This window comes from Salmo salar, chromosome ssa09 (genome assembly GCF_905237065.1).
Source record: "Salmo salar chromosome ssa09, Ssal_v3.1, whole genome shotgun sequence".
NCBI classification, from domain to species: Eukaryota; Metazoa; Chordata; class Actinopteri; order Salmoniformes; family Salmonidae; genus Salmo; species Salmo salar.
The window spans coordinates 122718474-122739661 of NC_059450.1; the positions used below are offsets into that span (position 1 = coordinate 122718474).

Below are 21188 nucleotides of genomic sequence, written 5' to 3' on the forward strand. Positions count from 1 at the left end.
TGGTGTGTCTGCATGGATTAAAAACAGTGTAAGATTTGTATTTTATGTGCACTGTAATGCACATTGTTTGGATTTGGTTCTTGTCGATGCTGTAAAATCAGTGCCTGAGGCAGTTAACTTTTTTGCTCTCCTGCAGAAGCTTTATAACTTTGTATCTGGCTCGTACGTTCATCTCAAGTGGCTTGCAGTTCAGAAAGAGCTGTATCCACAGCAGCAGCCCAGGGAACTACAAAGGTGGGCATGCAGATACATGGCATGCCATAATCTGAGGGACAAGCTTCCAGCAGTTCTGAGAGTGCTATAGGATATCACAGGCAAGGGGCTTTCTTTCTCAGATAGATTTACATTTCATAGGGCTTTAGGTTACCTTTTGTAAAGTGATTGGTGATGCCAAATGTCTTTCTGACATGCTCCAATCAAACTCTCTTGACCTAGCAAGGGCTGTGGATCTAGTAGGTGCAGACACATTACAGGACTACAGAAGTGAGGGTTACTTTGGAGAATTATGGAAAGAGGTTGAAGAGATTGCAGAGCACTGCAAAATAAGTGTACACACAGTGTGTAAAAGACAGCCTAAAACAAGCTTAAGATTTCACGACTCATTGATGATGAGCACTGTAGGACAGAAAAATAGTGCCCAAAGTGATGGTGAGAGCTTCCAAAGAGATATCTTTTATCAGGTGCTTGACATTCTCACAGCTGAGCTGCAGAGGCGTTTTTCAAAGACGAATTGTGAGATAATGCAAGGGGTCCAGTCTCTCAACCCAAAGAGTACAACATTCTTAAATGAGGAGCCTCTGTTTGCCTTTGCTCAGACCTTTGAGTCAGATTTAGAGGACCTCAAACATGAGGTTCATCAAACCAAGCGGCTTCTTGATAGGAGAGAGAAAAGTGGAAGGGACAGACTTGACTTTTTTGTGTTTCTAGAACCTTATAAAGAGGTCTTCCATGAGCAATTTCAACTTTGTAAGATTTCTGTTGTTACACCAGTCAGCAGTGCCTCTTGCGATAGAAGCTTCTCAGCTTTAAAACTGATTAAAGCCAACCTTAGGACAACAATGGTTGATGACAGGTTAAGTCACCTCGGAATTCTCAGTGTTGAATTAACGAGGGCACGCACCCTCAACATGGATGAGTTTGTGAAACATTTTGCCAGTTTTCACCAGAACCGCAGAATTATGCTGTTTTAAATCTACCTAAGATAATTTGGCACTTAGGTCATGATTAAAACCTGCACTGTGTACTAACTAGTACACTGACATTCTAAAATTATAAATACAAATCTGTCACACTGTCATAGGCGTCGTAAGAATTGGACCAAGGCGCAGCGGGTAAAGTGCTCATCTTCTTAATTTATTAAAGAACACTCAAAACAAAATAAACAAACGACGATAACAGTTCCATAAGGCTCCCAGGCTATACAGAAAATAGCCACCCACAAAACACAAGTGAAAACAAACCCAACTAAATATGACCTCCAATTAGAGACAACAACAACCAGCTGCCTCTAATTGGAGGTCATTGCCAAAAACCCAACATAGAAATAGAAAACTAGATATACACATAGAAATATAACATAAACCAAAAACACCGTAACACACAAAACAAACACCCCCTGCCACGCCCTGACCAAACTACAATGACAAATAACCCCTTTTACTGGTCAGGACGTGACACACACAGATTTAATTTGGTTTTGATTAGGCCAATTCCAAAACTTTTCTTTGCTATTAGTTAACATAATATATATGAGCATAAATATGATACTGTAAATTTGTAATATTGATGGGCACCAAAATAATTTGTATTTTTCAAGTCCATGTGAAATTGCAGTGTTTTTATGTAAATGTACTTTTTTGTAAATAAACTATGTAATTTATGTAACACACAAATGCTATCTTATCTCCTTGGTGTTTGAGCTTTATTTTCTGAAACTATTTTGGATGTTCAACACTTATAGACCCAGATGATATATTCATGAAAACAGAGCGACCCAAGTCTCTCCAGTGTGTGTGTTTGTGTGTGTGTTTGTGTGTGTGTGTGTGTGTGTGTGTGTGTGTGTGAAATTGAGCTGCAGTTCCGAGGTAGAAACACTGACTATTCATAGTATGTTAAAGAATTCTAGTGAAGTAACCCTTTTGGACCACACTATCTGCCACATTGAAGAACTCTGGGTTAAGTGAATTATCACTTCTACATCTAATCATTAATCATAGGATTCATTCATGATCTTTAGATGACAGGTTCGGGTTACACACTCATTTTCTGTCATGGTCTATGGACCCCCTGAAGTAGCCTTGGCCACCCCATGTATAATACTCTAGTTCCGCCACTGACTAGGCCCTCCATCGAATGAATTTGTCACCCTGCCTAATATTAAGGAAGTCTAGAGGTTCTGCTCCCTGAGTTAGAATGATCATCTGTAGACCACACTATTTATTAAGAGTTTTCATCTATATTTTTTGTAGCTGTCTATTTACCACCACAAACCGATGCTGTCACTAAGACGGCACTCAACGAGTTGTATAGGTCCATAAGCAACCAAGAAAATGCTCACCCAAAGGCGGCACTCTTAGTGGCTGGTGACTTTAATACAAAGCTCTCCCTTGTCCTCCATTTAGCAAATCTGACTAACTCTATCCTCCTGATTCTTGCTTACAAGCAAAAACTCAATCAGAGCCCGCTTCGAGGCTAGCAACACTGAACTATGCGTGAGAACAACAGCTGTTCCGGACGACTGTGTGATCACGCTCTCCGTAGCCGATGTGAGTAAGACCTTTAAACGGGTCAACATTCACAAGGCCGCAGGGCCAGACGGATTATCAGGACGCGTACTCAGAGCATGTGCTGACCAGCTGGAAAGTGACTTCACTGACATTTTCAACCTCTCCCTGACCCGGTCTGTAGTACCTACATGTTTCAAGCAGACTACCATAGTCCCTGTGCTCAAGAATGCCTGTCTAAATGACTATCGCCCCATAGCACTCACATCTGTAGCCATGAAATGCTTTGAAAGACTGGTCATGGCTTACATCAACACCATCATTCCAGACACCCTGGATCCACTCCAATTTGCATACCACCTCAACAGGTCCACAGATGACACAATCGCTATTGCCCTTTCCCACATGGACATAAGGAACACCTATGTGAGAATGCTGTTCATTGACTATAGCTCAGCGTTCAACACCATTGTGCACTTCAAGCTCATGACTAAGCTAAGGACCCTGGGATGAAACACCTCCCTCTGCAACTGGATCCTATTCATCCTGACGGGCTGCCCCATGTGGTGGGGGTAGGCAACAGCACATCTGCCATGCTGACCCTTAACACGAGGGCCCCTCAGGCTGAGCATGCCTCCATCCACATAGACAGAGCTGTTGTGGAACAGGTTGAGAGCTTGAAGTACCTCGGTGTCCTCATCATTAAGGAACTATCATGGTCCACACACATCAACACAGTCGTTAAAAGGGCTCAACAACGCCTCTTTCCCCTCAGGAGGCTGAAAAGATTTGGCATTGGCCCTCAGATCCTCAAAGTTCTACAGCTGCACCATTGAGAGCATCTTGACTGGCTGCATCACTGCTTGGTATGGCAACTGTTTGGCATTCGAACACAAAGTGCTACAGAGGGTAGTGCGTACGGCCCCAGACCTCTATACCAGTTAGTGCCAGAGGAAGGCCCTAACAGTTGTCAGACTCCAGCCACTCAAGTCATAAACTGTTCTCTCATAGACTGCCCATGCATCAAGTCTGGAACCAACAGGACCCTGAACAGCTTCTAAGCCCCCAAGCTGTAAGACTGCTAAATAGTTAGTTAAATAGTTAACCAACACCTAACCAGAATATCTGCATTGACCCTTTTTGTACTAATCTCTTTTGACTCATCACATACGCTGCTGTTACTGTCTTTTATCTATCCCTTTGCCTAGTCACTTTATCCCTACCTATATGTACATACATATCTACCTCAACTATCTCGTATCCCTGCACATCGTCTCGGTACTGGTACCCGGTGTATATAGCCAAGATATCATTACTCATGTGGATTTATTCCTTGTGTTATTCTTTTTTTTTTAATGTTCTACTTGATTTGATTTGTAAGCAATATTTTCACAATTGCATGCGCTGACAGATCATTAGGATTTAGGATTTTATTAGGATCCCCATTAGTTATTGTAAAAGCAGCAGCTAATCTTCCTGGGGTCCACACAAAACATAAAACATGACATGATGCAGAACAATAATAGACAAGAACAGCTGAAGGGCAGTGCCACGTGGAAGGGCGTTCCTTGTAGCCATGGCTCTGTACAATAATGTGTGTTACCTTAAATTAGTTTTGGACCTGGGGACTATGAAGTTAGCAACTGTCACTCTACTAACATATTTCACTCTTCACACATAGCAGCACTTGAACACTTCGTCACATACAAAAATACATAAATACTTTGTTGTGCACACACACATACCTGGTACACCAGAGGGAGGAGCTATAGGAGGACGAGCTCATTGTAAAGGCTGGAATGGAATCAATGGAACAGTATCAAACACATCAAACAACGTGCTTGCCTCCGTTCCATTGATTCCATTCCAGCCTTTACAATGAGCCTGTCCTACTATAGCTCCTCCCACCGGCCGCCTCTGCGGTAAACACATACACACTCTGATCACACGGGCGCTCTGTTAAACACAAGGTGCTCTGAGGAGCAGTTGTCTTGTGTGTGGAGACCCTTCCCCCTTTTCACTCCCTCGGCTCCCTTCTCGTTCCCACCCTGCTCCCTGGAGCTTCCACAGAAGGGCCTTAAGGAGGGTCTTATTAGTTCCCGGGGACCCCCTGTCCACTGTCCTGTCCCCGCTGTTCCTCAAGCTGCTGCTAGCTTTACATAGCTGTTCGTCCTGTCTGCCAGCCCAGGCAACTGGAGCCAGAGAGAGGATAAAGTGGCAGGCTAAATTGACACTGGCCCAGAGTGCGTCCCTCTCTCCTCTTTTCCTTCTCTATCGTCTCCTCAGTGAGTCCTCACCAAGCAGAACCTGTCTGGTCTGGCTTCACACCAGCACAGAGACAAGCAGAACCTGTCTGGTCTGGCCTCACACCGGCACAGAGACAAGCAGAACCTGTCTGGTCTGGCCTCACACCGGCACAGAGACAAGCAGGACCTGTCTGGTCTGGCCTCACACCAGCACAGAGACAAGCAGAACCTGTCTGGTCTGGCCTCACACCAGCACAGAGACAAGCAGGACCTGTCTGGTCTGGCCTCACACCGGCACAGAGACAAGCAGGACCTGTCTGGTCTGGCTTCACACCAGCACAGAGACAAGCAGGACCTGTCTGGTCTGGCCTCACACCAGCACAGAGACAAGCAGGACCTGTCTGGTCTGGCCTCACACCAGCACAGAGACAAGCAGGACCTGTCTGGTCTGGCCTCACACCAGCACAGAGACAAGCAGGACCTGTCTGGTCTGGCCTCACACCAGCACAGAGACAAGCAGGACCTGTCTGGTCTGGCCTCACACCGGCACAGAGACAAGCAGGACCTGTCTGGTCTGGCTTCACACCAGCACAGAGACAAGCAGGACCTGTCTGGTCTGGCCTCACACCGGCACAGAGACAAGCAGGACCTGTCTGGTCTGGCTTCACACCAGCACAGAGACAAGCAGGACCTGTCTGGTCTGGCCTCACACCGGCACAGAGACAAGCAGGACCTGTCTGGTCTGGCTTCACACCAGCACAGAGACAAGCAGAACCTGTCTGGTCTGGCCTCACACCAGCACAGAGACAAGCAGAACCTGTCTGGTCTGGCCTCACACCAGCACAGAGACAAGCAGAACCTGTCTGGTCTGGCTTCACACCAGCACAGAGACAAGCAGGACCTGTCTGGTCTGGCCTCACACCAGCACAGAGACAAGCAGAACCTGTCTGGTCTGGCCTCACACCAGCACAGAGACAAGCAGAACCTGTCTGGTCTGGCCTCACACCAGCACAGAGACAAGCAGAACCTGTCTGATCTGGCTTCTGGTCTGGCTTCAAACCAGCACAGAGACAAGCAGGGCCCAGGCACCCTGGTGGAGAGACCAGCATGTGTCATGGAGGCCTCAGTTGGCAGAGCAGGTGTGTAGACGTAATGGAGAATAATACGGGAATAGTAAGAACATAAAACCTATGCATGGGCAGTGTTCAGCATGTAGGTGTATTTTGTTCTACATGGTCAAAACTCAAAAGGCAAAACTAAAAATATCAAGACCATGACAAATTAAATGACTGATTGAATGTGTTTTATTGATTGGTTGATGACAATTTGAAAAGGGAACCTCAAATAAGCTGCAGAAGCGAGTGGTGCCCAACATGCAGTCATGGTAATGCTGTTGACCATGGTGCATTAATCATGGAGGGATTTATGGGGTTGACAGTGGCACACGGGAGGGGCATGGGGACATGGACAGAGACTAATTTGGTCAGTCATGTTAGGGGAGGATAGGCATGGCACAGCTGTGAAACTGGACCCTGAGCATTGGCTTAGAGCAGGAGTGTCAAACTCATTTTGCCCCGGAGGCCCCATTAGGTCTTCAACAAGGTCTGGAGGGCTGAACTGAAAATGTTATATTTCCTCGCCGTCAAAATTAGCAAAGAATTGTCCTCTATCAATCGTTCTTGTAATTTCCGATGCTCCCTGACTGTCTAGCTTCATTTCTGTGATTATTAGTGAACTGGACACAGTCAAGAAACTATGAATGTAGGTCCATTATCATTTTACACAGTTTAGATTTGGTTTTAGTCATTTACATTTTATTTTATTTTTTTAAACTCAAACCATCCATTTGACACACCTGACTTAGAGTCAGGGCACTGAGAGTACCTCCCCCTATTCTCACTGCACATACATACATGTACACATGCAGACACAGACTTAAACCTGTTTAGTGGCTTCTCTGCTGTTCCTTTCTACAACAAAGGTTTAGAGCAGGGGTTCCCAAACCTTTCCCCCAGGGAACCCTTTTTCCAATTTATTATTGTGAATTTAAGTATTCTCCCTCTAATTCTCCCTCCCCTCCTGGAGGACCTGAGCCCTAGGATCATGCCTCAGGACTACCTGGCCTGATGACTCCTGGCTGTACCCAGTTGACCTGCTCTGGCTGCTGCTCTAGTTTCAACTGTTCTGCCTGCCACTAAGGAACCCTGACTTGTCCACTGGACGTGCTACCTTGTTCCGGACCTGCTGTTTTCGACTCTCTACCGCACCTGCTGTCTCTAACTCTGAATGATCGGCTATGAAAAGCCAACTGACATTTACTCCTGAGGTGCTGACCTGTTGCACCCTCTACAACCACTGTGATTATTATTTGACCCTGCTGGTCATCTATGAACGTTTGAACATCTTGAAGAAAAATCTGGCCTTAAATGGCCATGTACTTAAATGGCCATCTTCCTAGGTTCCAGCCTTTCTAGGGAGTTTTCCCTATCCACCGTGCTTCTACATTTACATTGCTTGCTGTTTGGGGTTTTAGGCTTCTGATGTAAAAAGGGCTTTATAAATACATTTGATTGATTGATTGAGATAACCTATATTAAATACACCACCAGCTTGATTTTGTTTAATTTGAGGGACCTAGGAGACTGTTGTTGTTTTGAAGCTCATTTCCTGCAATTCTACGTAGTTTAACAAGACTCATGACTATTTAATAACAATAATGGATAAGGAAAATAAAGTCTAGACCAGATTTCCCGACATACACTATATACACAAAAGTATGTGGACAACCTTTCAAATGAGTGGATTCGTCCATTTCAGCCACACTTGTTGCTGACAGGTGTATGAAATCGAGGACACAGCCATGCAATCTCTATAGACAAACATTGGGAGGTAGAATGGCCTTACTGAATAGCTCAGTGACTTTCAACGTGGCACCGTCATAGGATGCAACCTTTCCGACAAGTCAGTTCGTCAAATTTCTGCCCTGCTAGAGCTGCCCTTGTCACGGTGTTCGGCGGTCGACGTCAATGACCTTCTAGCCATCACTTATCTATCCATTTTTCATTTTCCATTGGTTTTGTCTTGTCTTCCTTTACACCTGGTTCCAATCCCATCAATTACATGTTGTGTATTTAACCCTCTGTTTCCCCTCATGTCCTTGTCGGAGATTGTTTATTGTAAGTGTTTGTGTACGTCTGTAATGGTGTGCGTCGGGTTATGTTTATTGATTTTTATTATTATGTTTTCCGGTGTTTTTTTTGTAATAAACTGTGCCGTTGGAAACAGTTATTTCTCTCCTGCGTCTGACTTCTCTGCCGCCAGTTAAACACCCCTTACAGCCCTGGTCAACTGTCAGTGCTGTTTTTGTGAAGTGGAACATCTAGGAACTTGTGTGGTAGGCCACACAAGCTCACAGAACGGGACCGTCGAGTGCTGAAGCGCGTAAAGCATAAAAATCGTCTGTCACACTCACTACCGAGTTCCAAACTGCCTCTGGAAGCAATTTCAGCACAATAACTGTTCGTCGGGAACTTCTTGAAATGGGTTTCCATGGCCGAGCAGCCGCACACAAGCCTAAGGTCACCATTTGCAATGCCAAGTATCAGCTGGAGGGGTGTAAACCTTGGACTCTGGAGCAGTGGAAATGCATACTCTGGAATGATGAATCACGCTTCCCCATCTGGCAGTCCGAAGGACGAATCAGGGTTTGGCGGATGTCTGGAGAACACTACCTGTCCGAATGCATAGTGCCAACTGTAAAGTTTGGTGGAGGATGAATAATGGTGTGGGGCTGTTTTTCATGGTCCATGCTAGGATCCTTAGCTCCAGTGAAGGGAAATCTGTGCTTCCAACTTTGTGGCAACAGTTTGGGGCCATTTCCTGTTTCAGCATGACAATTCCCCGGTGCACAAAGCGAGGTCCATACAGAAATGGTTTGTCGAGATTGGTGTGGAAGAACTTGACTGGCCTGCACAGAGCTCTGACCTCAACCCTATCGAACACCTTAGGGATGAATTGGAACGCCTAATCGTCCAACATCAGTGCCCAACCTCATTAATGCTCTTGCGGCTGAATGGAAGCAAGTCCCCGCAGCAATGTTCGAACATCTAGTGGAAAGCCTTCCCAGAAGAGTGGAGGCTGTTTATAGCAGCTCCATATTAATGCCCATGATTTTGGAATGAGATATTCGACGAGCAGGTGTCCACATACTTTTGGTCATGTAGTGTATTATTCCACCAGCAAATATTTTGTATTATGATTATTTATATGAACCCTCAATTTAATTATACATATTTTATTTGACAGAAAGTGACAGAGTCACACATTGTATAAGATTACTTCCCAAGCAAAGTCAAATTTCTTTGACTCCTTGCCTCTGGAAATTCATAGTTCAGCTTCATAATGACAAACAAAAGATATTCCCATGTGTATCAGAGTCGCATCTTCCTTGTACCACAGAGAATAGCAAGCTTGAAACATATTGCAGAGACACATTCCACTTCCCTCATTAAGAAATATGAACTTGGTCATTGAAATATGAACCTGGTCATTGAGTCATCACACATTTGGTTATTACATTGCTATGACCGTTACCCCGCAGTAGTGTTGCAATAGAAAACCCCTGAGCGCGTCAATAAGTACCGAGCTTCGCTTCTCTTGGCTGCCCTCTGCTTTGCATAATGGGAGGGATTAGTTGTGTTTGCGTCACAGCCATCAACAATTTTGTTGTGACATGGGCTCTTTGATTTAATATCTGTCAGTAATTGCACTACTGATATGTAATAGATCTCAGACACAAGGCACCTGCAACATCTCATACTCCTGCTGAACATCTCATAATAATGTTATATAAAACCACTGGCTGGCAACATTTGCCAATTTCCTTTTTATGTAAGGTTAATTTTCCATATAAGACTGAATTTTGACCGAATTTTGTAATGATCAACTTAATAATACTTTTGATAATACATACTGAAGGAGGTTTGTGTACAAGGCCTGGACAATCAACCTCTATCACTTACCGTCTCCAAATCTGCTTCAGCAAACTTTGGTTGTAGACAGTAGATGCTTTCAATTCAATCTTATGCTGTACTTCCAACCAAAGAAAGACACCTTCTTCTTCTTTTTCTGTGTGTGCATGTTTGTTATGACTATCACCCCATGGGGACACAGTATCTTTGTTTGGCAGGGCCCTGGCATGCTGCTAGAAATAGACACGAAGACATATATTATCTAGCACAGTTGGGAGATGTGTCCTGACAGAATGGTTGGCACAAAAGCTAAGGGTGGATTTGTGAGTAAGGCACACTGAAGTGTGGGACTTCCATCCTTTTGTGTGTCCAATCTACAGCAACAGCTCTGCTAGTATGTGTTGGGCTTTATAGCATCGTCATTTTTGATTTATTTAACTAGGCATGTCAGTTAAGAACAAATTCTCATTTACAATGACAGCCTAAGTGGGTGGGGCAGAACGACAGATTTTTACCTTGGCAGCTCAGGGATTCGATCTAGCAACCTTTCGGTTACTGGCCCAATGCTCTAACCACTAGGCTACCTGCCGCCCCTCCACTCTAACTACTAGGCTACCTGCCGCTCAGTATTACAGTTGTAGTTCTCACTATTCTCATCTGATAATAGAGACAAAAAGAAGATGCCCCCCTTCCGAGCCCGTCTGTACAAAACCAACGATAACCGTTAAAGCCAAAAAGTGGTAACGTTCGCCAACTAGGTTGTGTCAAGGTATAAAGACTGTACTGGCATCCCTGATTCAACTGGATGGGAATATGGAGGATACTGTGAAGAGGGACAAAGGAAAAGAGGGAGACTAGTAATTTCTGATAGAATCACATGTTCAACATTTGGATCTTGACAATTCTTGATATTAAGAAAAGCACTAGTTTGTTAAATTCACCCAAAATAGGCCTGTTTACATCAGACTAACATTGTGCCACTTGTTCATTCCATCTAGTCATTGAGCTGGGAGACACAGTGGCACTCTGCGGAAGACTTGTTTTAAACAATCGCCTCGTTAACATTGTTAAACCTTGTGTGACATCACATTAAACCTTGATTGACTATGAGCTTCAACAAAAACCTCTGCGAAGACCAAGAGGAGTGTGTCACACAGTTCCAGTTTGTGGTTGATATTGTCAGGTATTGTTTATAAAATGCTCTATGATGTGGCTTTCTCCTTTCTCCTCTTCCGGTTCGCCATCTCTCTCAAGGGACCATGACCATATTCCTATGCAAAATCGTATCAGTTTTGCTGATTCAAATTAGGACCAAGGGGGTGGGAATACACACCAAACACACTATAGATGAATGAGAGGGAGCTCCAATGACTGTAGGGGAGAACTCCCATGAAATCCCACAACTAGTAATATAATATATGCCATTTAGCAGACGCTTTTCAGACTTTACAACTGCGTTTACTTTCAGCAAACTTAACATGTGTAAATACTTCTATGAACATAACAAGATTCAACAAGTGCAACAAAACTGAACAAGTTCCACAGATATGTGACTAACAGAAATTGAATAATGTGTCCCTGAACAAAGGGGGGGTCAAAATCAAAAGTAACAGTCAGTATCTGGTGTGGCCACCAGCTGCATTAAGTACTGCAGTGCATCTCCTCCTCATGGACTGCACCAGATTTGCCTGTTCTTGCTGTGAGATGTTATCCCACTCTTCCACCAAGGCACCAGCAAGTTCCCGGACATTTCTGGGGGGAATGGCCCTAGCCCTCCGATCCAATAAGTCCCAGACATGCTCAATGGGATTGAGATCCGGGCTCTTCACTGGTCATGGCAGAACACGGACATTCCTGTCTTGCAGGAAATCACGCACAGAACGAGCAGTATTGCTGGTGGCATTGTCATGCTGGAGGGTCATGTCAGGATGAGCCTGCAGGAAGGGTACCACATGAGGGAGGAGGATGTCTTCCCTGTAATTTACAGCGTTGAGATTGCCTGCAATGACAACAAGCTCAGTCCGATGATGCTGTGACACACCGCCGTCGCTGGACCAGACAGGACTGGCAAAAAGTACTCTTCACTGACGAGTCGTGGTTTTGTCTCACCAGGGGTGATGATCGGATTCGCGTAAATCGCGGTGGGTTTGTGCCCATAGGCGACGTTGTTGCCGGTAATGTCTGGTGAGGACCTGCCTTACAACAGGCCTACAAGCCCTCAGTCCAGCCTCTCTCAGCCTATTGCGGACAGTCTGAGCACTGATGAAGGGATTGTGCGTTCCTGGTGTAACTCGGGCAGTTGTTGTTGTCATCCTGTACCTGTCCTGCAGGTGTGATGTTCGGATGTACCGATCCTGTACAGGTGTTGTTCCACGTGGTCTGCCATCAGCTGTCTGTCCTGTCTCCCCGTAGCGCTGTCTTAGGCGTCTCACAGTACGGACATTGCAATTTATTGCCCTGGCCACATCTGCAGTCCTCATGCCTCCTTGCAGCATGCCTAAGGCACGTTCCCGCAGATGAGCAGGGACCCTGGGCATCTTTCATTTGGTGTTTTTCAGAGTCAGCCGAAAGGCCTCTTTAGTGTCCTAAGTTTTCATAACTGTGACCTTAGTTGCCTACCGTCTGTAAGCTGTTAATTTATTAACGACCATTCCACAGGTGCTTGTTCATTAATTGTTTATGGTTCATTGAACAAGCATGGGAAACAGTGTTTAAACCCTTTACAATGAAGATCTGTGAAGTTATTTACATTTTTAAAGACAGGGACCTGAAAAAGGGACCTTTCTTTTTTTGCTGAGTTTAGTAGTTATTTGTTCCCCAGGATCCCTCAATCTCTCAGTGTGAACACTTACATAGGTGCCCACGGAGAAGTGTCTTTTTACAACTGTCGCTTTACTTCAACTGTGTCTTTCAACCCCCCCACCTCAACTAGCTAAGAAGAGGAGGGGGACGTTGCCATTCAGGGGGGTAGGCACAGCTGTTGTATCGTCTCGGGTGTTGTGATGTAAGTTCTTGCCTTTTAGAAACTCCACTGGACATCAGGGGTTGTGGCTGTCCAATCGATTGAGAGAATTCAGAGACAAACTAGCCAATGGGTGCAAAGGTCTGGGTATATAAGCTAAGGTCTAACACCTGTCAAAGTTGGGCAACCCCTATATTGGCTTTGGTGGATCCCAGGAACATTACCTCCTTCTTTTCTTCTGTGCAGGTAAACCTACTAGGCAGCGAGCTTCTGGAAAATGGTTTAAGTAGAAATTAGGAGAACTCCTGAAAAACAGCACAAAAAGAAGAGGAATTTTAAACAAACAATTTAGGCAATTGAATCCTCTCCGTCGCTGCACCATTTGGAATCCTGAAATCGGTTATTCTTGTTTTTTGCATTGGACCCCTCTTCAGTTTCTTGCAGTTTCCTAAAATGGAAGATATATTACTACTTATGCATTTTTACTCAACATCCTCTTGAGTGCAAACTAACTTTCTTAAAAGTTTTGTCGGTAAAAGAGAGTACTGGTTTGAAAACAGCAATGATCACTAACGGCTGTTGTAGAGGAGGGATAGTCCCAGGACAGCGGCTGGTTGATTTGTTACCAGTGGTGATCTATAGATGACATCGCGTCATTTTAGATATTTTGTAGATTTTTTTGTTGTTGAATTTCTATAACGTCTGCAATTGTTCCTCAGCATGTTTGTAGTTCTGATGTTTTTACTCTGAGATCCTATTCGTTCTGATATGAAGGTCAGTTGTGCTAATGACCGGAGAATGAATCAAGTCAGTCTCTGGAACTCTCTGGTATCGCCTACTGGGGGGTAGCCAGACTAGGCTCCAGTGGTGGTGTTTCCCTTGAAGGAATGGAAAGGTGGCTTGCATGCCAGTGTCAGTGTATAACCACAGCAAGAGGGTGTAGGGTGGATGGCCTGGTCTAAAAATACCTTCTGATGCTAAGTGCATAAAAGCACATAGATCACCCCTGTCACTCTCTGTGGAAATATGAGGCGGTGGCTGGAGGGGGCCAGGAGACTGATAGATAAGACACTAGGAGACTCATTACTACAAAAAACAAAATATGGTACATTTAGTGGTATTTGTTGCATTGTTAGGCCATTGCTAGGACAGTTCCTTTTTTTCCTTTTTCCATTTTTTTTCTGAAAACCCATCATGCTCTCTTTTACAAATTGTGGCACAATTCTGTTGCTAGGGACCCAGATATTTTTATTTCACCATTCTTGAATATTTAGTTGGGAGGGCTTTCGTTACTGTGTGCCAGATCATCCTACATATATTCACACTTCTTCCCCTCCCCTCCTTTTAGCAGAACAAAAGAGAGCTGCAATCATGACGAAGAACTGCCATAATGACTATAAGATGAAATTCTCAGATGAAGAGGAGTTCCCAGACCTCTCTCTGCACAACAACCACATGGCCAAGGTGCTGACCAAGGACATGTACAAAAAGCTGAGGAGCAAGTCTACCCCCTCCGGTTTCACCCTGGACGACTGCACCCAGACCGGTGTGGACAACCCTGGTAAGGCTCGGAAGCACACACACAGGAAGACCCGTAAGGGCCCTGTGAGGCCACAGGATAGGCATGTCCTGATCAGCTCTGATTGGTGGCTGATAAGGGCACCACAAAGCAAAACATTCTTAGTGATATTAACTGATACACTATTGGCATGAAAAATGAGACTATTGGTAGCCTGTTACATGGAGTTTTCCTGTGGCAATAGTTCTCACTTATTCTCTTTCTGTCTGCAGGACACCCCTTCATCATGACCGTCGGCTGCGTTGCTGGTGATGAAGAGTGCTACGAAGTCTTTAAGGATATGTTCGACCCCATCATTTCCGACCGTCACGGAGGCTACAAGCCCACCGACAAGCACAAGACCGACCTGAACTTCGAGAACCTGAAGGTGAGTGAAGAAAGTGGTCATGACAATCACATTTCTACATTGGCGTTGCTACCTTTTGCAAGCTTGATTTTTTTAGCTAATATATAAGGCTGCAGTGGACCGTGGTGACTAGACAGCATTTGAATGAGTTATATGTCTAGAGTGAAATAACATTCATTTCCCCGTTTGCAGGGAGGTGATGATCTTGACCCCGCCTACGTCCTGTCCAGCCGTGTGCGTACCGGACGCAGCATCAAGGGATACACCCTGCCCCCCCACAACAGCCGTGGCGAGCGCAGAATGGTTGAGAAACTGTCCATTGAGGGTAAGTGTCTGAGCACTCAGTAAAATCAGCACTATAAGTCAGGGTCAGCTGTGCTGCCTTGGAGCACGACCATGTCAATCTCATGTTTATGTCTCTCTCCCCTCAGCCCTGGCCACACTGGATGGTGAGTTCAAGGGAAAGTACTACCCCCTGAATGGCATGACCGATGCCGAGCAGGATCAGCTGATCGCCGACCACTTCTTGTTTGACAAGCCCGTCTCCCCCCTGCTGCTGTCCGCTGGTATGGCCCGTGACTGGCCCGACGCAAGAGGAATCTGGTGAGTGCCCAGGACACAGGCCCATACCAATACCCGAACCAAAACAATACCATTTATGAAACCAGATAATGTATGTACAGTATGTCCCACAGTCATGTAATATGTACTCCCTCCTTTCTGAAGGCACAACGATGCCAAGAGCTTCTTGGTCTGGGTGAACGAGGAGGATCACCTGCGTGTCATCTCTATGGAGAAGGGCGGCAACATGAAGGAGGTCTTCAGACGCTTCTGCGTTGGTCTGCAGAAGGTACGCTAGCCACAGAGCCTACAGGACTGACACACTGTCAATACCTACATTGTTCTTTATTGCTCGTTCACAGCGATGGCAGCTGGCTTTTCTTGTAGTCAAACACACATCACTTTCGGTTGGCTGTTCTCACCTGAAAACGCACTCACTGGAATGTTCTCGTCTCCTGTCCTTCTCCAAATTGTGCAGATTGAGGCAGTCTTCAAGAAGCACAACCACGGCTTCATGTGGAACGAGCATCTCGGCTACGTGCTGACCTGCCCCTCCAACCTGGGAACTGGCCTGCGCGGTGGCGTGCACGTCAAGCTGCCCAAGCTGAGCACACACGCCAAGTTTGAGGAGATCCTGACCAGGCTGCGTCTGCAGAAGCGCGGCACAGGTACGAGCTACTCTCAAACTCACTTTACAGTCTTTATGCAATAGTCCATAGAATGTAATTACATTGCCATTACATGTGGATCTCTGAGGTGACTAGCCAAGCCATATTTAACCTGACATGTACATCATTGAGCACCAGTGTAGAGGATTATGAAGATTCACCTTTGACCTCTTTGCCTGCAGGTGGTGTGGACACGGCCTCCGTGGGTGGAATCTTCGACATCTCCAACGCTGATCGTCTGGGCTCCTCAGAGGTGCAGCAGGTGCAGATGGTGGTGGATGGCGTCAAGCTCATGGTGGAGATGGAGAAGAAGCTGGAGAAGGGAGAGGCCATCGATGGCATGATCCCAGCCCAGAAGTAAAGCGATACTTGTGCTTCAGTGTTTTTTGTATCATAGAAATGACTAGCTTTGTCGTTACGCTGGCAGGAGACTGCCTCCCTGTACTTTTCCTAAAGACACTCCACTCTGATCCAACTTTTATTTCCATCCTTTATTCTTTCTCTTCATCATTTCTTTTTCTCCTTCCTATGGTCACTTTCCATCTCTCCCGTTCTTTCCTGGGATCAAAGTACCATCGCATAGTCTGGTGCCATGGGCCATTACTTTGTGTATGCACCTAATCTTGAAATCAGTTTTTTGGTAGTTAAATGTATTGAGCAAATAAAACAAGGCCCAGGTTAACAATCAACCCCACTGTCTGATGTATGGTCTCGAAACACATGGTGCATGCACATACACACTCACACACACTCAGTGGGCGCACACACACACACCACGTGCACACGCTACAGTAGCCTCGTAAATGCCCTAAAACCATGGTACAATAAACAAACATATAACATGACCAATCTGTAATCTATTGACACCACATCAACCCCACTGAGAACAAAAATAAACTTCATCCAAAATGTCAGAATTTGAAAGGAGAATTTATTTTTGCTTCATACAATTTTCCTCGGAGACATGCAGGACTGCAGGTCAGTAATTTCCATAGTTGCACTCCGTTTTATCGATAACAGCGACTGCTTCAAACGCACAACTACTTCCTACTCTTGAAGCATGGTCCTAAGCTTTTAGCAATACAGATGGAAATTGTTGGGCAAGAGAGGTCCTATTTTGGGCAAAGTTGCAAAAGAATTGCCCTAAATCACAGCTTTCACATTTTAAGACATTTGTGGCCACCTGTTGCAACTAAAAACTCCCATGATTCCTCGCAACGGGCAAACTGAAGTCATAGTAGTGTCATGGATTACTATGTAATACTGCCATACACGTGTGCAATACAAATTTTGCCAAAAGGAATAAGGTGGAAAATGGTGGAGTTTGAAAACAACTGATGATTTGTGAGTGTGTTGGGCAAGCAGTCCAGTGTGGGCAGGCTGGCGAAGACGGTCAGTGGTGTCACAGGTTACGGAATATAACTGGGATGTTACATACTGTAGAAATGACATCATACTGGAACAGTGACAAACACATTCTGTAATGAGAACATCATCCACTGTTGATGAACCTTTGAGCCATTTAAAGACCAGACAGACTTTCAGCAAACAAGAAAGGTTGAGGAACATTTAGCGACACCAACAGTCTGAGCTGAGAAAATAGAAACATGGTTCTGAGATCTAAACTAGAAGAGACCACTGCAGCTCACTGCACCAACTGGGAATGAAGATCTGGCATGTCTGCTGCTGTGACCCACTGCCAGGCGACAAGGATCATTACTGTTTATTGGTGCAAACCAAAGCCAGTGACAAAACAGTCAAGGCCTGAGTGAGTGACTATCTACCTGACTTGGATCTATCGTGAGGAGCTTGGGAGCGTGCTTCATTTATAGAAGAGTGTCAGGGTTGATTTCAACAGCGTCACCCAGGGTCACATTCTAAACTCACTCTCGTACGTCACTCAGGAATACAGAAGGCTGATTGGTTACCAGAAGGGAAGCGGCTACACAACGCCTGTTTTGCTGACCAATTGAAATACTGAATGCAATTCAACAAGCGTCGCTGTAGTTGTTATAGTCTGTGTGATCAATGATATTATTTTATTTTTGAGCAGAAAATTAGGAGTTGATCCAATTCTCTTTGTTTATGCAATCTTGGGTCATCTTATACAAAAAAGTGATCCATTTGTGATTCCTTGAAATGTGACAATCGATGTTCCCCAACATTATACTAAACACCGCTTATATCAAATCATGTTTGGAATCTTGGCCCGGTGAATGTGCTGTACCATTTAAGAGGAAATACAATTGAAGAGGTGATATTGCTAAACCAAAAGTGCTACCAGAAGAACGTGTAGAATGCCTGTGTACATTACCTGCTGAAACGCAGAAAATCAAAGGGTTAGTGGCTCAGAAGAGCAGTCATCACCTACTCCGTTTTAGACATTGAAGTCAGACAGCTTTGCTCATTGGTAACCAACATACCGGTATATACAAAACACAAAATAAAACTTGATGAGAGTAGCAGAGGGGGTCTTACAGAATTGAGCAGACGCAATGGATGGGCAGAAGGATCTGCCATTTTGTTTTACAGCATTGTTTTTTGTTGTTGTCCGTCTGCATTTCTGTATGTCTCCCTATAAGGCAGGGGTGTCAAACATATGGCCCGCGAGCAGGATTCGGTGCGCGAGGGGGTCCAATCTGGCCCGCGGGTTAGAGTAAAACAAAACAATAGTATACTTTAAAATGACTACAACCAAATTGAAACTGTGTAGAAATGATAAGATAATGGACCTACATTCATACAGTTTATTGACTGTATCCAGCTTGTTAATACTCTCCAAAATAAAGCTAGACAGTCAGGGAGCATAATCATTTAAAAAGTATGGGTAGAGGACTATTTTTGGAAAGTTTTGACGGCGAGGAAATATAACACATTTTCAGTGCGGCCCTCCGGACCTTGTTGAAGACCGAATGCGGCCTCCAGGGCAAAATGAGTTTGACACCCCTGCTCTATATCCTGGAGTTTTGTCTGGGAAAGGACTGGCCCCTTGTTTCTTAAATATGCATTCAGTCTGCGTCAATCACTCATTGAAGCGAAAAAAAGAAAAACTAAATTAAAAAACCTCTTAAATAGCAGCTGTTAAAAATGAATGACAACAAATATAATATAATCATAACGACATTGACGAAAAATATCTTCATCTGCAAATATGGAATTAAAAAATAACTGCTCGACTCCGTAGATTCACATAATATTGAGGTGCCTCAGCAGGGTTTGTAGGTCATAGGTCTGTGAGTGGCGGGCCCGGACCATCCGTGCCGGTGCGTCTGCGTGTCCGTGTGGCACCAGAAGCGGGTCTTTGGCGGGGGTGAGGCGAGGTTGGCAGTGGGGGTAGCGGGTTCTGCCCGTCTCCTTCTCCCGCCCCCTCGGTCAGTCTGTCCAGTGTAGAAGCCCTCTGCCCCACCCCCTGTCGCCCTCAGAGCTCCAGCTCCTTGGACACTTTTGTGGCGATGTCCCGGAAGGCGAGCGGCGCTCCCCACAGCCGTTTGAAGCGCACGCCGCTGGTCTCGGCGGGGCCTGCGGGCAGCTGGCACACCTCAGCCTCGAAGGCCACGCGTGAGCCAGCAACCCCGTGGGTGCAGGAGAGCAGGAAGGGCCCAGCCAGGTGGACCTGGCAGCCGCAGCCCTGGGCCGCCTCGCGCAGCGCCAGCACCACCTCCGCTGGGTCCTGCGGGCTCCGCACCCTCACATCCCAGCCGCATCGGGGGGTCCGGGGCTCTGCCGCTTTTTGATGCCCAGGTAGATGGCGACTGCAGGGGCAAAGTGGGTGAGGCGTGGGTGGGAGTGGGGGAGTGAGTGGGGGTGAGAGATTGAATGACAGATGAGGATGCAGGTGGTGTGTGGGTGAGACGATGCATTAATGTGGGTGAGTGGAAGGGAAGAAGGGGACAGGGGAGAAATAGATTAGTATCATATAGATTTTGGTTTAACAGCCACTACTCTTCATTTATCAACAGCAATAGAAATCCATTAAAATAGATAACTAGGCCAATAGAAATGTTTTTAACAGTCTTCGCTGAGGAGTGGATGTAGCATCCACAACACACACAAGTTGCATCGCCATCTTAAAATGCTGGAAAAATACATCTGTGGTGCACAATTCAGAGGATACCTGAGCACAATAAAATGGAATATTAGGCAGCAACACAAGTTAGGCAAGTCAACAACACAATTGTACCTTTTTGAGGACACGTGTTCTTCAAGGCAACAACAAGTGATGATGCACCATCATACCATCATACCAGGCTACAGCCGTGCCCCACTCAAGGATGTATGCTTGGTGCATTCAGAAAGTATTCAGATCCCTTGACTTTTTCCACATTTTGCTACGTTACAGCCTTATTCTAAAATTGAATAAATAGTTTCCCCCCATCAAGCTACACACAATACCCCATGACAAAGCAAAAACAGTTTTTTGAAATGTTTGCAAATGCATTAAAATTAAAAACGGAAATATCACATTTACATAAGTACTCAGACCCTTTGGCAGCGATTACAGCCTGGAATCTTCTTGGGTATGACTCTACAAACTTGGCACACCTGTATTTGGGTAGTTTCTCTCATTCTTTTTCGCAGATCCTCTCAAGCTCTGTCCGGTTAGGTGGGGAGCGTCGCTGCACAGCTATTTTCAGGTCTCTCCAGAGATGATAGATCGGGTTCAAGTCCGGGCTCTGGCTGGGCCACTCAAGGACATTCAGAGACTTGTCCCGAAGTCACTCCTGCTGTGTGCTTAGGGTTGTTGTCCTGTTGGAAGGTGAACCATAACCCCATTCTGAGGTCCTGAGGGCTCTGGAGGAGGTTTTCATCAAGGATCTCTCTGTACTTTGCTCGGTTCATCTTTCCCTCAATACTGACTAGTCTCCCAGTCCCTGCTGGTGAAAAACATCCCCACAGCATGATGCTGCAACCACCATGCTTCACCGTAGGGATGGTGCCAGGTTTCCTCCAGACGTGACGCTTGGCATTCAGGCCAAAGAGTTCAATCTTGATTTCACCAGACCAGAGTATCTTGTTTCTCATGGAGTCCTTTAGGTGACTATTAGTAAACCAAGTAGGTTGTCATGTGCCTTCTACTGAGGAGTGGCTGCCATCTGGCCACTATACCATAAAGGCCTGATTGGTGGAGTGCTG

The 21188-nt window shown here is 45.5% G+C and overlaps 1 protein-coding gene and 1 pseudogene across 3 annotated transcripts in view; one reads left to right on the forward strand and one right to left on the reverse strand.

Annotated features, from left to right (window-relative positions):
• Positions 1 to 12965: 12965 nt before the first annotated feature.
• LOC106612591 (creatine kinase M-type) lies at positions 12966 to 16744 on the forward strand. 2 transcript variants are annotated; one of them, XM_014213885.2, is made up of 8 exons: positions 12966 to 13147; positions 14250 to 14462; positions 14693 to 14847; positions 15019 to 15151; positions 15258 to 15429; positions 15553 to 15676; positions 15866 to 16055; positions 16238 to 16744. In XM_014213885.2, exons 2-8 carry the CDS (start codon positions 14273 to 14275, stop codon positions 16414 to 16416), a joined length of 1143 nt encoding a protein of 380 aa, XP_014069360.1. In that variant the 5' UTR covers positions 12966 to 13147; positions 14250 to 14272; the 3' UTR covers positions 16417 to 16744. The 2 variants fall into 2 exon arrangements, with proteins under 2 accessions (XP_014069360.1, XP_014069361.1); XM_014213886.2 differs by having other exon boundaries at positions 13072 to 13147; positions 14253 to 14462.
• Positions 16745 to 16966: 222 nt separating this feature from the next.
• The window catches only part of LOC106612588 (MAP/microtubule affinity-regulating kinase 4-like), a 64153-nt pseudogene continuing 59931 nt past the window's right edge, over positions 16967 to 21188 (reverse strand). The window contains exon 17 of the transcript XR_006771147.1: positions 16967 to 19807. The product of XR_006771147.1 is annotated as an MAP/microtubule affinity-regulating kinase 4-like (transcript). The remainder of the gene's footprint in view (positions 19808 to 21188) is intronic.